Raw genomic sequence first — 16,939 nt, 5'->3', positions numbered from 1 at the left:
AAGCATTAAACATTGTGTGCGCATTGGCACTTTATATGGAGTTGAAAATCCAGCTGAATGAAAAATAGAAAAAAAATAATAATTTAAGAGTGCCCAATTTTCTCCTACACAGTTGGATCTGCCCCTGCTTAAAGGGGAAGTTCACCCTAAAGAAAAGTTTGTTGTAGAAAAAGCAGAAAAAATATATATTTTGGTGAATTTTGAGGAAAATCAATTAAATATCAAGAAACTTATCATTAGAATTTTAAGTTGTGGATTTGTGATGTCATAAACGAAAAAGCTAACCCATACGTTATGTAATATAAAATGCATAAATTCCATTTTTTCTTGGTTCTTGATTACTTATGTCAAGGCTCCACATTAACTTTTTTTTGGTGGTGGCCCGAACAGGCCACCAAAACCTTCAAATAATTTTTTTGGTGGCCCATTAGTAAAGTTTGGTGGCCCGGAAAATATAAAGAAAAACATTAATTTAAAATGAATAAAACAAATTGAAATATTCTGCAGTCACTAACACGGACCACTATTCTTTGTACATCTTGTATGTAAATCGTGCTTGCTGTTATTTTACTTTGCTTATTTTGTGGTAATATATAAATTGTTCTATCATTGTAAATATGAAATGATTGAAAGAGAATAAAAGAATTGTATTGTTCCCAGGTTGTGGACTTTTAATCTCCGTATCGACACACACTCAAAAGTAAATAAATAGTGCATATACATGTAGCAAACTCAGATAGATTTACAAAACAATTATTTTTCCTTTCTTCCTTTTTGATCATAAAACCTAGATTATGCAGGCCCCAAATCCAGTTTATTTTCATGTGTAAAAGGGGGAAATAAAAAAAATCAATTTTAGAATAGTATACTGAAAAAAGAAATCAAAAATTGTAAAAAATGAATAAGTGAAATAAAACAAAAGAAAAAATGAAGAAAGAAAAAACAAAGAACAGGAAAAAAACATTTGAGAAAAAACAAAAGAAAATGTAAGAAAAATGAATAAGACAAAATTATCTAAAAATGGGGAAAATTATTATTTTTATTCAGTAGAAACATGTTCTTTAATCAGGCATATTCAATGGGAAGGGGTATAAATGGTTTAATCACTGTAAAAAAAATGAAAGAAAAAAATGAGAAAACGGCAAAAATTATCTGGAAAAAACAGTGAGAAAATTCCTTCCCTATATTCGACAAAATGATGGAAAAATTCACATTTCATATCAATGACATGCCTTCCCAAAGTATTTACTTCCTTAAGAGTGGTTTAAGAAGTCATTTGTAAACAAGAAAGAAAGAAGCTGCATATTTATTTTTGGCTAGAAGAGACACAGCTTCGAAATAAACCAAATATCAACATACATACAAATGCACATATGGGACTGTGATGTACCGGTACTCACCTACATGTATGTGTTTTATGTGTATTAATGCATTTGGAAATCGATCTTTTTGAGTCAAAAGAGAGGTCATAATTCCTCCTTTTAATGCTTGCAGATAATCAGGTTTCAGTAATACGGACTGTAGAAGGGCATTTCATTGGTGTAAAATGTGACTTTGACGTAGATTTTCAGAGTTCTGGGGAAGATTTCTTAGCAGTAACATTTCGTATCGCAGCTCCCTGAGTCTGAATAGTCAGCTCGCGCACAGCTAGCTAGCTGCAGTGGTTTCATGCACGCAAAGCTCAGCCAGACAGCCGGCGCGGCCGGCTGAATAATAGTTACTGTATGCTAGCGGTAGGCCTACGTACTGTCATGACTATGCAATCTTTGTGTGTAGATTAACAAAAAAGGCGCATGACGAATTGGCTTGCAATTTGAACTGTAGAAAGTCGATAAATACATGCAAAATCGGGAGAATTTTGCTACTTTGAAAATTATTGGTGGCCCGATTCGGGCCACCAAAACTTAACATATTTTCAATAATGGTTGCCCGAGATGAATTTTTGGTGGCCCCGGGCCACCGCTAATGTCGAGCCTTGCTTATGTTTTATTTTCTGTTTATGAATGGATGTGAAATGATTTGCCTGTTGATATACTGAAGGTACAGTAATAACCATTTTCAATTTTGTTAGAAAATGGCATTTCATTGATTTATTACATGTACCATCTGATTATGTAAGAGAGCTGCTTGCAAATGATGTCACAAATCATACATGTATAATTAAAATTCTAACTTTTTTATTCTTTGATGGATTATTCTCAATCCTTTGGCAATATTTTTTAATTATTTTTTCTGCTATTTTTACACCAACTTTTTGTCAGGATGAACTTCCCTTTTAACTTAAATATGGTTTTCAGTCACAATAACTACTAGTTTTATCAAAGGTTTCTCACCTTTACTGGAGTCTCCGACCTCCTTGCCTCTCCTTCCAGTCGGCTGTGTTTCATCTGTTTCCTGCTGGATAGATCCAAAGCCTACCTGCCAATTACTGCCTGCTCTACTGGGAATGAAACGGTCACTGTAACGGTCCTTGGATGGGGATGCAGCCTTGCCTGGTGAGATTGGCTGTAATCAACAAAAGAGTTGGATTCATTACTTCGTGATGGTAAGGTACATGTAACAGGACGGAAAAAAATTACACAGGGGCTTAGGGCTATTTCGCCCCCCCCCCCCAAAAAAAAAAAAAATGAATGAATGAATGAACAAAGGAACGAAGGAACAAACAAGAAAATAAATAAATTAATAAATAAATAAACAAAAAAATAAAAAATGGTATAAGTGGATAAATAAAATTTCTGAAATAAAATATTTGTTGGCTTGGGTCACAGTAATGCTAAATAGCATCCAGTCATATTGCGTGGGTACATATTCTATCATGGTGATACAGTGTTATAAATAAGAGCAAAAAAAAATCAAATCTTATCTTACCAGAGTTGTTGGTGAGCCAATTGGTGACTGTCCATTTTGCTGCCTGAGTAATCTTCTCTCAAATTCCGGTTCCATTGTTACCTCTGTTTTGGCACTGAACTGCACATACACACAAACACAGCAGTATGGGAATCTGTCTGTGTGAAAAAGAGAGAGAGAGAGAGGGGGGGAGACAGTTACTTGAAGGGTGCTACATAGTACATACTGTACTTAAAAAGATGTAGGACTCTCTTTATTACCAGCAGTCCCCCCTCCCCCCCCCCCCCACCTGTTTTGGATAAGACACTTTTTCTGCCCTACTCATATTTGTTTAGTTTATTTTAAGATTGAATACAAAGCCCCACTATTTCTTACATTTCCCCTACGGTAGCCGTACAGAGTCAAAATCTGCCATTTTTATTTGATAATTAAAATTGTGTAGAAATATATGAATTGGCTGTTTTTGACTCACCATGCAGGCACAGAAGGGGAAATGTGAATACAACATAAATAACTTCCCTTTTACTCTACTAAAGGTGTTAATTACACAGACAGGAAGTTATCATTTGTACAAAGTGTTATGGTGAGTGGGGCTATAATGTGTGTTTATGTAAATTACATGCAAATATTGTTGTTCATACTAATGGAATACATGGACAAATGTATGCACATGCTGGTTTACAAGAGGTTGCATTAATAATTGAACCACATCAAAAATGATGACGAATGATGACTCTAAGCACTTTGAAGACATTGAAATTCATGAAATATTTGAACTATTTTTTAGCAAGCGCCATGAGTGCCCAGCTGAGGCAGAAACCTGGCACTATACAAGAACACATTATCATCATCATCGTAATGTATGGGTTGTATAAAAATATACATGCACATGTACCTGGGGGAAAAATGCAAGTAATCACATACAGTAGTAATATATTATAATGCATGTACGGATGCATAGTAGTATAGCGGCTGAATACGCTTGCAAAAAATGCAAGGAACACTTCTGCTCTTTTATACTTTAAAAGGGTTCAATAATCAATATCCATCTTGAGGCATCATACAGGTACAGTATATTCTGGAAGAGCATTGTCAACATTGAACATGCCAACTGGTCATAAGATTGCTTATAACTTATAAGTCATGACAAAATAGAAATGTTTATTGTTCTTTTTTTTAGTACAGGTACATGTATATGGTGCTTGAAACTAGTGACAGCACCAAAAAAAAAGCACTCCTTCATGCTGAATGTTGAATGAAGACAGCAACATGACAATGTAGGGTTAGCCTTACTGCAGCAGCCCGAACAGTGTCGAGGTCCCCGGGGCAGGGGTGAGCCCAGAGAATAAACTTTATGGAATGTAATTTATAATATCACCTGAGTTCACAATATAACATATATATAACATGGCAGAACTTGAACACTTTTTAGCACCACTGTGTACATGTATCTTAAAGGGGAAGTTCACCCCGACAAAAAGTTTATTGTAAAAATAGCAGAAAAAATAATAAAAAATATTGCCGAAGGTTTGAGAAAAATTCATCAAATAATTAAAAAGTTATTAGAATTTCAATTATTTGATTTGTGACGTCATATGCGAGCAGCATTCCTACATAGCGAATGGTAAAAAATCAATGAAATGTCATTTCCTCAGAAAATTGAAAATGGTTTTCACTGTAACTTTTGTATATCAATAGACAAATCATTTCACACCCGATCATGAAAAGAAAACAAAATTAAGTCATCAGGAACCATACAAAATCTGAAATTCATACATTTTATATTACATAACACATGGGGCAGCTGCTCGTTTATGACGTCACAAATCCAAAATTTTGAACTCTAATAACTTTCTTACTCTTTAACGGATTTTCCTCAAACCTTCACCAATATTTTTTACTATTTTTTCTGCTATTTTTACAACAAAGTTTTCTTCAGGGTGAACTTCCCCTTTAACTTTAGTCCAAGTCAAACTGCATGTATAAATTATAATAAAAGGTGGGATCTGTAATATGCCAAATCCACTCCGCAAAGTTTCCAAGGACCAAAGTACCATTTCAAGTTGCTTTGGATAGATCGGACATCACTAAAAATAAAAGACCCTCAACTGAATTTGATACTTAAAAGGTTGTCAAAAAATAAAAAACAACACACAACAAAACAGAACAATAAATTAAACAACCAGGTTTGTCAAAAAATAAAAACCAACACACAACAAAACAGAACAATAAATTAAACAACCACTCACTAACTTTAGAAATGCAGGAATACATGTATTTCATTCCACAGCAGCAGTACATAAAAATTGTTCCAATGATGTGAAATCCCGGAGAAAGATATACATGTACATGTATGCATTTAGTCAAACTTTTGGAGAATGAATGATAAAACCATTCCCAAATGAGTACCTCAGTCTCACTGTGAGTCAGATCTGAGAAGATTTCATGAAATTCAGTATTAACATGTAGTTCTTTTTTAAGTACTTCAGAATTAAAAAAAATGTTGTCATTTCTATCCCATTCCTTATTTGTGGATTTAAATAAAGCTTTCTTGAGAAGGATTCTGAACAGCCATAATTAGGCTACAAGTCCTTACTTGCAGGATATAATCTTTTTTTGTGTACAAGACAGAATGACCTTTGATCAACATGTAGAGCTTTCCAAAGCCGGGAAATTTGAATCCTATAACTCAACATGTTATTTACTTAACAAATTCGCATGTGCAGTGTATGTGGGTATTGACAATTTATAAGCAAACTATAAAAAGGAGCAGTCTTGTTGACTTGATCTTTCTTTCTTTTTTTATCAAGAAGCATTCATCTGCAACAGCTTCTTTAAATTCAAACCAGACTTGTTCTGTCATGCAAGTTTTTAATTATTATACGTATGGCTGCTACTGGGTGAATGCTGCTGAGTAAACACCAAACCAACATCGACTCTCCAAAATTTCTAGATATTAACCCTGGATTTATAAACTTGATACACTTCATACACCATACACATGTTGAAGTTTTTATGTTCATCATATCATGGCTGATGGACAGAGAAAAAGCATTCCCCAAAAAGGCAAATAATGTACATGTACAGTAGGATACAGAGTAATTTGAAACCTAAGATGGTTGAGTATTAGAGCTACGGGAAAGAATGTAGGTTGGTCCCCAAACCCAGCCGGGCAAGGTGCCTGTCTGAAGACCCATACATGTACATGTACATGTAGGTTTTTAGTAATGTGATCTTACAAATTCATAATTCAATGATATCTACATGTACTTCCTCATTCTCCTCTCTTTTATTTCTTCATTTAAAGTCTTATCTCTCACATTTATTCATGTACATTACATTATACATGTACATATGTTGAACTACTGTCATACTGACTCCATTACATGTATTGACATTGGATAAGTGATACTCTGTACTGTAATATACATGTAATATAATATTTCTTCTCATAATCACCTAGAACTTCCATGCAAATGCGTGTGATTACTACTAATACCTGATGAATTTTCAAACAAATTCTGAAACTGTGACAACTTTTTTAGCATTCTTAACGGGAACATCCATAGTCTGCTGCAAGAGCTTTTCTCTACCCCCTCAATCATACGAAACATGGCTTCATAAATTCTGTCCTTCAATATTTAAGATTGACATTTCTTTCCAACAACAGAAACACATGAGAAAGAAGACGATGTCTAGTTGTATACTTTGTCCAACCCATTATTTCCAACAGGAAATTGCAGAATGTTTACGGTATTTACAGAAGTTGAACGTATTTATCATCAGAGTTGTAAGACAGGGGGCCCTGGGTCCCTTCTTACAAAGAGTTATGATTGATCCGATCAACCTCAACTACAGGCCTATGGAAATCCATCAACGTCATAATTTTTTCTCCAGAGATTTTGCACAATGTACTTTGTAAACAAAGAGAAGCACACCAACTTCTTAAGAAAAAGATGGATGTACATGTAAGAATATAGTTAGAATATATTTTGAATATGCAATAAATATATGATGTTGCTGGCTTTCCATAGTTGCGATTGATGGAATCAATCACGTACATTTTTGGCAACAGTGAATGAAGTTGGATGTGTACTTAATTTATTTTATCTTTTCAAAGAGATCCCTGAATTGATTTGCGTAGCCTCCCTTACAGTTACATGAACAATAATTCAATTCTACAGAATACATGTAGGCTGAGAGTAAAGTCCCCAAACATCAAACAGTTCCAAATATCGGACGAAAATGACTTCAACTCCCTCCCATATCTACAGGGACCTGCACTTGTAAGGGACTTGCATGCATAAGATACATGAACATACCGTACCACCCATGGGTTCATATCGTCTCGCGAGTGAAGGATTATCAGTCATACGCACGCGACACACCACTACACTTCTAAAATACAGTGGGCTTTTGCCCACATAAAATATTATGTATAAATAAATATTCCACATCCTGCTATGACACTTACCGAATCATTTAGATCCTTCCGTGACTTCTCCTTGAAGTTTCTTTCTAAAAATATGTATATTTTCTTGATCTTTAGTGAAGATTTTACGGAGATAGAAATCAGTCAGCGTTGATATCAATTTTCTCCTGAAGAGGGCGCGCGATTTATATTCATATCAAAGACACGACAAGGGAAAGAATAGGCACCTACACTATTTTACACGCATATCGACGCAAGGCATTACGCAAAGTCCGTGAAGTGTCCAATCTTTTCATTGTATAGACTTTGGTATACCGTATACGTATTATTGACGTTCGTCAAAGCTTGTACTGCTGGTTTCTTTCCAGGCACGTATATTATTTTCATTTTTTTTTTTATCAGTCATCTTTTTAAATTAATGCAAATGAGTGTTATCATCACCAATAATAATCATTAATTATGTTTTTTGAAGGCATTTCATTAATTGGTGCCCATAATTAGTAAATTAATCATGAGGATTGCGCATTCAAAGAATTTAGATACAGTTATAAAATTACCGAGGAGCTGAATCAAGGTTGTGAAATTATTAGCGCCACCAACGGGCTTCCTTGTATTTCCGTGGAAGAGACAAGCGAAGTCACTTTCGAGGCCGAGGTAAGCAAAATGTGCTTTTTTTATCGGATTATTATTTTATTATTATTGTTATATTCAACAAACTCTTGCTACTTACCGGCAAGAGCCCCGGTGCGTAGCGAGAAGGAGCTTCGGCAAATATTACTTCAGCAATGAAGCGATGTTTGCCGACTACTTCGAAATCCAGGGTCAAACACGGTCTATTGTACGAGGTTAGTACATACTAACCTCGTACAATGTGTGAGTGCATACCGTACCTGCTACTGAACGGCACACACAGTAGATCCAAGTTGCTGCTCAAAAAAAAATATTCCAGGGGTTAAAATCCACGATTTTGACTTCCAGAGATTATGACCCTCACTAATTATGGACTCCAAAAGATTGATGACCAAAAAAAATCACGTAAGGGAGAATTGACTTCCGCCAGAAATATCACTGCCGAGATCGCACATGTTCATTCTATCACAAAAAAAATATGCAATGGCCACCGCGGAGGTTCCCCACAGCGGGAAATTCGACACCCTTCCAATGATTGTGATTCCCACTACTCCTAATTGAGAAGTCAGTTTTCACCAACTTGCACCACTGCCTCCTTAAACTTATTGAAGCATGAAGGAAACTGACAACAAGATAGACCAGGGGGTGTTTCACAAAGATTTAAGTATGACTTAGAGTCGCACTTAAATGTCTGGTCGCGCATAGTATGAAAGGCATGACAGCATTGGTCAGATCATGCCAAGAGGACGCGCACTACTGCGTATTGATCAATAAGATTGCGCTTTGCATATCATGTACGCGTCGACATTTAAGTGCGACCTAAGTCATACTTAAATCTTTGTGAAACACCTCCCAGGGGGGTGTTTCACAAAGATTTAAGTATGACTTAAGTCGCACTTAAATGCCGACGCGTACATGATATGCAACGCGCGATCTTATTGATAGATACGCAATAGTGCGCGTCCTCATGACACGATCTGACCAATGCGGTCAAGCCTTTCATACCGTACGCAACTCGGTATTTAAGTGCGACTCTAAGTCATACTTAAATCTTTGTGAAACACCCCCCTGGAAGTTCGACTGATTTAGCATTCTTCCAGTATTTGAGGTAAGGTAAGGTAAATATGGCACTATCCCAAACATCGGACATATCGGCCGATTGGATTGGAAATGCGTGCCGTTGACGCGCGCTCATTTTCAGAACAAAGTCGAGAGCAGCTGAGCATAGACGTCTGATGTCCAGAGCCGAAAGCGGACCGTTTGGTATTAGTAAATCATCATTTTTTACCATTATCTACATGTATATCCAAAGTCATGAATTATTATTATCGAGGATTTTCCAAGAAAATTTCAATTTTATTGTGAGATATTTGGCACACTAATTCCTAATGATGTAAGGAACATTATCAAGTGAAAGATTTTGTGAAATAAAAAGAAATTCATATGAAATCTTAGCTCAAATCGTTAGGTGCGCAGACTTGGTGACCACCATCATACATCACGAAATACGTCATGATATTACATAGGTTGTGTAGATTTGAATCAGTGATAGCTCAATACGCCATCACGTGACCACAGCTGCGAGGATCGCATTTGTTATATTCTAGGTTGTGACGTCACCTCAGTGAATATACATGTAACTGCGTTGTATTGTCGATTGCGCGTCACTAAGGTGACGTCACTCGCTGCTTACAAGTTGTGTAATGATGTACATGTATGTGCTAGTGTAGTGTTGTTATCTAGAAAAAAAATCCCGGTCCGAAACCGTCCCGGCAACTTCAAAATTTCCTTATCGGGATCCCGGCTCGTCCCGAATCCCGAAACATATCTCCACGCACAAATGCAATCCAAAAGTGTATACCTACATGTACATTGCGCACTGGCGGTGCACCAGACAGTCAAAGCATAGAACTATTAACTGTTAGCTCCATGGTCAAAGTGTGCATGCCACCACCGCAAATTGTAAACATTCACTCAAAACGTGGGGAAAATAATGATGAGACAGTCAAAGCATGCCACCACCGCAAACTGTAAACATTAATGACCACTGACATGACCCGAATTATGTTTGAGTCGACCCAGCTGCTGATCTGACAGTCCAATAACACACGTGTCGGTGCCACTGATCTGTGGTCGGTGCGCACGTGGTTGAGAGTTATAAGCAAATTGCGTAATGTCTTGTCAGTGCGCCTGTGGCCCTAGCTAACCCGGAATATGGATTAACTTTCAGTTTCACTCTCTCTCTCCCTCTCTCGTAACTCTGAACAGTATGATATCACCAAGGAGATATCTCCTTGATATCACTACTACTGAGAAAAGTGAATACTATCTTATCAGAGAAGCTTATTTGGAAATTTACACAAGATTAGTCCCGGCGGCCAGCACTTCGCATCAAAACAACAAACTCATTTTTTCTTTAATCATGAATTACTTTCGATCGAGAAAACATTATTTGAATAGATACTCAGACTATTCACAGTAAAAAAAATATTTTGAACAACTATTTAAATATTAAGAAACATTGTTTAAGCCAGTCAATATACAACTATTTTTAAACTATTAAACCAATAAAAAAAATTTTAAACTTTAAACAGTTTGTTTTTAAATATTTTTTGCAATTTCCAACGATATCATTTAAAACTGTTAATATCATTGATAATTTGTTTGATGCATTTAACAACATATTTTTACAACATATAGGGTATGATATGACTTTCAAAACAATGTTGTTTCAAAGTTTAAACAACGCCACTTTAAACATCGCCAATTCTAACAGCGTTTTGGTACAATTTTATAATTTAAGTCGAAATATATCTAGGAGAAATGATTTGACCATAGAGCTATTAACAGCTCCATGATTTGACCGACTGGTTTGCAATTGTAAACATCAAGTCAACAGATGACGGATGGTCCCCAGTCGTGAACGACCAAGCACTTCCCGTAACCCCCCCCCCCCTTCTCTCTCTAGCTCTCTCTCCCGGCTCTAACCAGCTGAAACATGATACGCATTCGTCTAGTTGTTATTTGCAAACCCTTTCGCAAAAAAATACCCCAACAAATACAATCATCACAAAATCAATGGCGACTTTTTTTAAATGACTAAATTTGCAAATACTCATAGATCATCATCGTCAATTGTTAGTAAATTATTTCATGATAAATTCACTAGTCCATACATATCATAGCAGATTCAACTCGAAAGTATGGGGTAAATGAATGACTCAGTAAAACGAACTGAGGCGAAAGAGGTCTGCACATGAGACTATACAGTAGACGATTGTTGTCTGTGTATATCTCTCGGAGCCGTGTGCAAAGCTAGATTGCGTGCATGCTCATGCGATCGACAAGTACAGATAGCTATGTAATTGCGTAATATTTCGAGGTGCATGTGCACACAGCCAGTTGAACTAAATTGTTCTCTCGTATTTTGTAAGTACAATTACTAATTAGGGAAATATTACAACATGAATTTGGCCATTATTGATTTTATTTTCCTGCCGGGATACGGTCTAAGTTGATTGATCCCGGAACCGTCTCGGAGCCTCAGACCGCCGGGAATTCATCCCGATCCCGGACCGACTGACAACACTATGCTAGTGAAGCCCAAACGATTAAGGTGTCGATGGCATGAAGAACGCGCTTGATGTTTTTTCAAAGAAAATTCTTGTGATGAAAGTACATCTAAATCTATAAATTAGCGCAGAAGTGATTTAGCACTTTTTGTATGTATACTTTCACTAGCACTCTAGCACTCCCTTAGTCAATGAGTACACTTACATAGCACCATGACAGTGCATTTGATTTTTGGACATTGGGTTGTGTGAGGGACCAGGATTTTGCCCTTCAAAATCAGAAACATCCTGGCTCAGAAGACATATAATTTACTCGAGAAAGCAAGCAAAGAGGTTAGTTGATGTTTTATTTTATGTATTTTTAATTATGGTCTCTGCACAAAGTGAAATTTTAGAGATCTTTTTCTTGGTTCACAATGACAAATGATAACGCGTATGTAGTATGTATAATGTATGTGCATGTATGTACAAGCTATAACAGGCTTACTGTACACCTTTGTAATCTAATAAGACTGATTACATGTAGTTATTACATGAAACTACATTTTGTACTAAATTTATTATATGATATATAAAGAATGATTGTTGATTTGTACTTTTATTCTTATAATTGTAGTGAGAACAAAGCTGAATTGTGTTTGTAGTTTGAAACCTTTAATGAGTAAACAATCATATATGTATAGTGGAGAGAATTTGGAATCTAGTTTATATTAGACTATTTAGGTCTTCCAAAGATTGATGTTGCTCTATTGATATTTAAGATGTTTCGTTTTGCTGGTATTTATGATTCCTTTTCCTTTATCATTGACTCCATAGTTTTCACGGTTTACAGGAACTAATTGGTGCAAAAGGATTAAATAATCAACAGATTAAAAGCACTAATGGACTAATATGACCAATTCGATTTGATTGATTGTACAGATTTGATATCGGATTGACATATTAAAACAACAAAATCCTGTAGAGGCCTTTGTTACGCTTGTCTTTTGTTCGTCGACCTCACTACAGCCACAATTCTTTTATGATGTAGATGGATCAGAGCTGTAGCAAGAATTTCGGGTTGGAGCCAGATGTTGAATGCAATCTCTGATGGTGAATCCACAGACTATAAAATATAACAGATATTGCCTGGTCTATCATTTTAATAAATAACATTTCAATGCCCTCCTATAGAAAGAACACATGATCTAATGATAGATGTGATAAAAGAGGCAATTTAAACTGTGAAATATATACTAAAGTACCGTAAGTAACGGTGTATTAACTGCACCCGTGTATTAACCGCACCCCCAACTTTGGACCCCCCCAAAAAAAAAAAAAATTCTTCTCACAGTTACATGCATACATGTATTTGACGTACGAAGAAACAAAATTTTTAAGATTTCAAAGTATTCAAAGAGATTACCGGTATGCAGAAATCTGCTGTTCTTGATCAATTCATCTACAAATGTTAGAAAGAACGATCCCGACAATATTGGCAACTTACAGTCTTACACACTCACTCACCTCACAGTCACAGTGTACACAAACACACACAGCACTGCCATTACATTGCAAACTACGATACAGTATCTTATCAAAATTTCAAATTAGGATCTGTGTCTTTCCCAACGTAGGAGGAAGAAACATTCACATTTCTTGCATCACAACCTCACAATCACTTTCAGAAATTTGATGTCTTAGCATGAATTTTGGATACGGGATTACAGGAAGGTTCAAGAAACAAAGAAATTTACATTTTTTCCAGTTGTTTTTTAGGGCTTCGTGCCGTCTCTCTCATGCGTGGTTTACATGATATCTTATGAAAAGCAAACAGGAAGAAAAAAAAAACAAGATGGCGCGAAACGGGACTTTGAATAGCGCCAGCTTAAGTCGCACTATAACCACATTACAACGCAATCTCTAAGCTCACTCAACTCTTGCTCTGCAGTGACAAAATATTACCGAGTATGCTTGGCGTCTCTTTTAAATTAGCCAGGGAACTTCACTACTTTGAATCGAGAATAAAGTAAAAATTAGTGTCATTAAGGTGGGTGCATTTGTTATGGACAACAACATTTAATTACAAGGCATATTGTAATAATCGCTTCCCATTACCGGCGGCTCATACCCCTCTAAACGCCATTGCCCGGGCGGCTACACCCGGCCACTCGATGTGTTGTGAACTGGCAGACATCGTACATGTACGAGAGGGGTTACGGCGGGCTGGCTCAGACCCGTCACCGTGTATAAACCGCACCCCGACTTTTGCTTCTATCCCGTCGAGAAAAAGGTGCGATTAATACACCGTTACTTACGGTAATAGTATTAGTAATATATACTAAAGTAACAGTAGACAAACAACCTCCACTCAACTGTTATCATACTGGTAAAATTCACAATTCAAAGAATATGAAATGTTTTTAGAAAGTCCCTTTTTTCTGAAAAGTGGTTAAATCTGGTCAATCTACAAAGCTCTCCTGCAACCAATCATGGAGTATGCCAGCATAATATGGGACCCTCACACGCAAGCAAATATAAAAAAGCTTGAAATGGTGCAGCGACGCTATGCACGCTTTGTCTGTAATGATCACCGTAGGACAAGCAGTGTTGCAGCCATGTTGAACCAGCTCAAATGGCCAACTTTACAAGAGCGTAGGGCACAGGCCAAGGTGGTTATGATCTACTGTATTACCAACTCACTCATCCCACCTACTTTCCTCACTCCATCCACATCTATGCATAGAGGTCATTCTCAGAAGATCCTTGTTCCCTTTGCCAGAACACTTGTCTACCAGAGGAGCTTCTTCCCAGTTTCGATAAGACTTTGGAACTCCCTCCCCCAAAGCACAGTTAATTGTACCTCTCTACACATCTTTAAACAAGAGGTACAAAAGACCCAGCTCCGTTAATAACGGTGGTTGTTTTTACTTGCACGCTGTAAGCAATTTTTTATCAGATAATGTACATACACTTGCACGCTGCACTTCACCAGTACGACAATACACCAGACGGTGGACTGTACTGTTTTCAGAAGAAGAATCAATTACTTTAAAAAGATAAAATATCAGTCCATTCTTGGTCCAGAAAGATCAACGCTACGTGACTTCAAACATATAAACACGAAAATGAGTACATGGCACTGTACTATGTATTTAAGTGTTGTGAAATCACTCGGCGTTGATCTTCAGAACCAAGACGGAACTGATAATTTATCATTTCATTTTCAGTAATTGACCAGATTAAACCACTTTTTAGAAAATATTGACAACGGGAAAGCGTTTCAAATTCGGAATACGAATTTTACCTGTATAATAGCAACTGAGAGCAGGTTGATTGGACTTCCTGTTTCAACTTTCCTTTTCAACCATTTCTGGAACGCAATCAGGGAACATGCGTTGATTTGGTTTGAATTTTTATCTTTTCTGTGTTTCCTACCCTCATTCCTTCATCTCTTATTTATTCATCTTTTATATTTATATGGAAATTTTAGAAGGTGAAATATACACCATGGCATTACTTTGTCAGTCACAAGGAATTAATTTATGTCGTCTTTTTCTTTTTTAAATACAAAACAATTAAATGTACATCCGATTACAGCAATACTGAATTCAACTACACTTTTTAACCGAGTTAAGCTTAAAATGTCCCCACATTTTACGAAGAAAAAAAATATGTTCATGTTTATAAAAAATTTTGAAACTGATAAAAATTCAATCAAAGATGAGACTGAAGCTGTCATTTATTTTCATACTTTGTCGTTTACAAGGAATGAATTTATGTCTGGTCCTTTTTCTTTATTAAATACAAAATTAGGTCCGATTACGATCACGATCATGTCAATACACTGTACGTAATTACACCACACTTTTATACCGAGTTTAGCTTCAAATGTCCCCTCATTTTATCAAGAAAAAATACCAGACCAGAGATGGGAGCTTTCATAGACATAGTGGATTTCATTTCAAAAAATATTTTGTATAGAATTCTTATTGTGCACAATCACTAACCACTATAAATGTTTATTTTTTTCATACTTAAATCTATGTAGTCCACGCTGTTGTACATATCAATTTGCAAAATTAATATGCCAATTTTTATTTTCAACGAACCACCGAACCAGGTCTTTGCCAGTAGAGGCGCACGGCCAATATGGGAGATTCTCTCCAATATGGGAGACTCTCTCCAATAGGGGAGACAATCTCCCACATTGGAGACTTGCTTTGCAAAAGGACAAAAGAAACAACACCAACAAAAGCATGATCTTTTCCACCCAAAATTTGTCTCACTGAGGTCAGAAGCCCATTTGTTCTGTGTGTGATTGACAACAAAAATCCTTATCAAAACAAAAGTAGACGGTGAATTTTTAAAGTAGATGGTGAAAAGGGGTAATTTTTCATGAGGAATCTGCTTATCACATTTTTATTTGCCGCCAAGGTAATCCTTTTGCCGCAAATGTACACAAAGGAAATTGGTCTCCAAAACTGGAGACCGTCTCTGAAATTGGATACCCAAATTCTTCACAAAAGTCTCTGATATAGGAGATAATCTCCCACATTGGAGACAGTCTCCAATATTGGCCGTGCGCCTCTACTGTTTGCGCTCGGTTCGGAAGTGTCAAGTTCGGCAAACTTCCGTTCGGTTCGGCTACAGCACTACCCCGTCGGGCAGAGGAAATGTTATATTTAAACTCTAGTCTAGGTAGGCAATATCTTAATATTTCCGAGGTCAATCCCAAACACTAGCCTGATTTCAAGTAGGCCTACGGTGTTGTGCCTTGTGGCTATTGTTGTCACAACAAAACACCAGATTTCAACACTGTACTTGAAATCACCCATTGGCACTTGGACTCCGTTGGATTGACTTCGTGTATGAATTGTCAGACGCCGTGCCCCGGCCCTGCTATGCCTATGGCATGAGCGTCCGAGTAGTATACCAACCCAGTTGTTGTGTGTCCGGACGATCAGTTTTACAATTTTTAGAAAGTCATTTGGAAAAATTTGCAAGCAAAGTTTCATCAATTTTAATTAGTACAAAATGTTAGGAAATATTATAGAGAACAAAATAGAAGATGATTACTTCCATTGAATTCATATTTTTAGTGTAATCCTAAGAAAAAAAAGGCTTCAAAAATATAAAGTGTCCGGACACCCGGCCCCCCATCCTACGTACGTACCGGGCGTTAGTCCCGCGACGGCGACGCCGCCCGCGCCCGTTTAGCTGTGGAGCTTAGCTTTGCACTGGCTGGAGTGGAAATGAAGGAATGGATTTGATGTCCCCACTCTGTGGCATAATTTACAACGTTATTATGAGATCTCATAAATAATAATGCACAAGTAATACCTATAAAATACTACAATGAGCATAGAATAAATCATTGACCATATACTTACCAGGTATCAAACAAATTTAAGTGACTTTGGTTTTACAAACAGTAGATCATCACAATCACAGACAAGCTCCGGCATCTATTTTCATT

At 36.7% G+C, this 16,939-nt stretch overlaps 1 protein-coding gene and 1 long non-coding RNA gene across 2 annotated transcripts in view; one reads left to right on the top strand and one right to left on the bottom strand.

Moving 5' to 3' along the window:
- The window catches only part of LOC121423471 (fizzy-related protein homolog), a 14,424-nt gene extending 11,447 nt beyond the window's left edge, over positions 1–2,977 (bottom strand). The window contains exons 1-2 of the mRNA XM_041618820.1: positions 2,869–2,977; positions 2,334–2,505 (exon numbers count right to left, since the gene is read on the bottom strand). Coding sequence (XP_041474754.1) covers positions 2,334–2,505; positions 2,869–2,943 — 247 coding nt within the window. The 5' untranslated portion in view covers positions 2,944–2,977. The remainder of the gene's footprint in view (positions 1–2,333; positions 2,506–2,868) is intronic.
- LOC121423472 lies at positions 2,916–16,939 on the top strand. The gene is made up of 3 exons (XR_005971290.1): positions 2,916–3,003; positions 16,076–16,081; positions 16,857–16,939. It is a non-coding gene; the product is annotated as an uncharacterized LOC121423472 (long non-coding RNA).

This window comes from Lytechinus variegatus, chromosome 11 (genome assembly GCF_018143015.1).
Source record: "Lytechinus variegatus isolate NC3 chromosome 11, Lvar_3.0, whole genome shotgun sequence".
Classification (NCBI taxonomy): Eukaryota; Metazoa; Echinodermata; class Echinoidea; order Temnopleuroida; family Toxopneustidae; genus Lytechinus; species Lytechinus variegatus.
The sequence above is the reverse complement of the archived record's forward strand: the minus strand, read 5'-3'. Positions and strand labels throughout refer to the sequence as shown.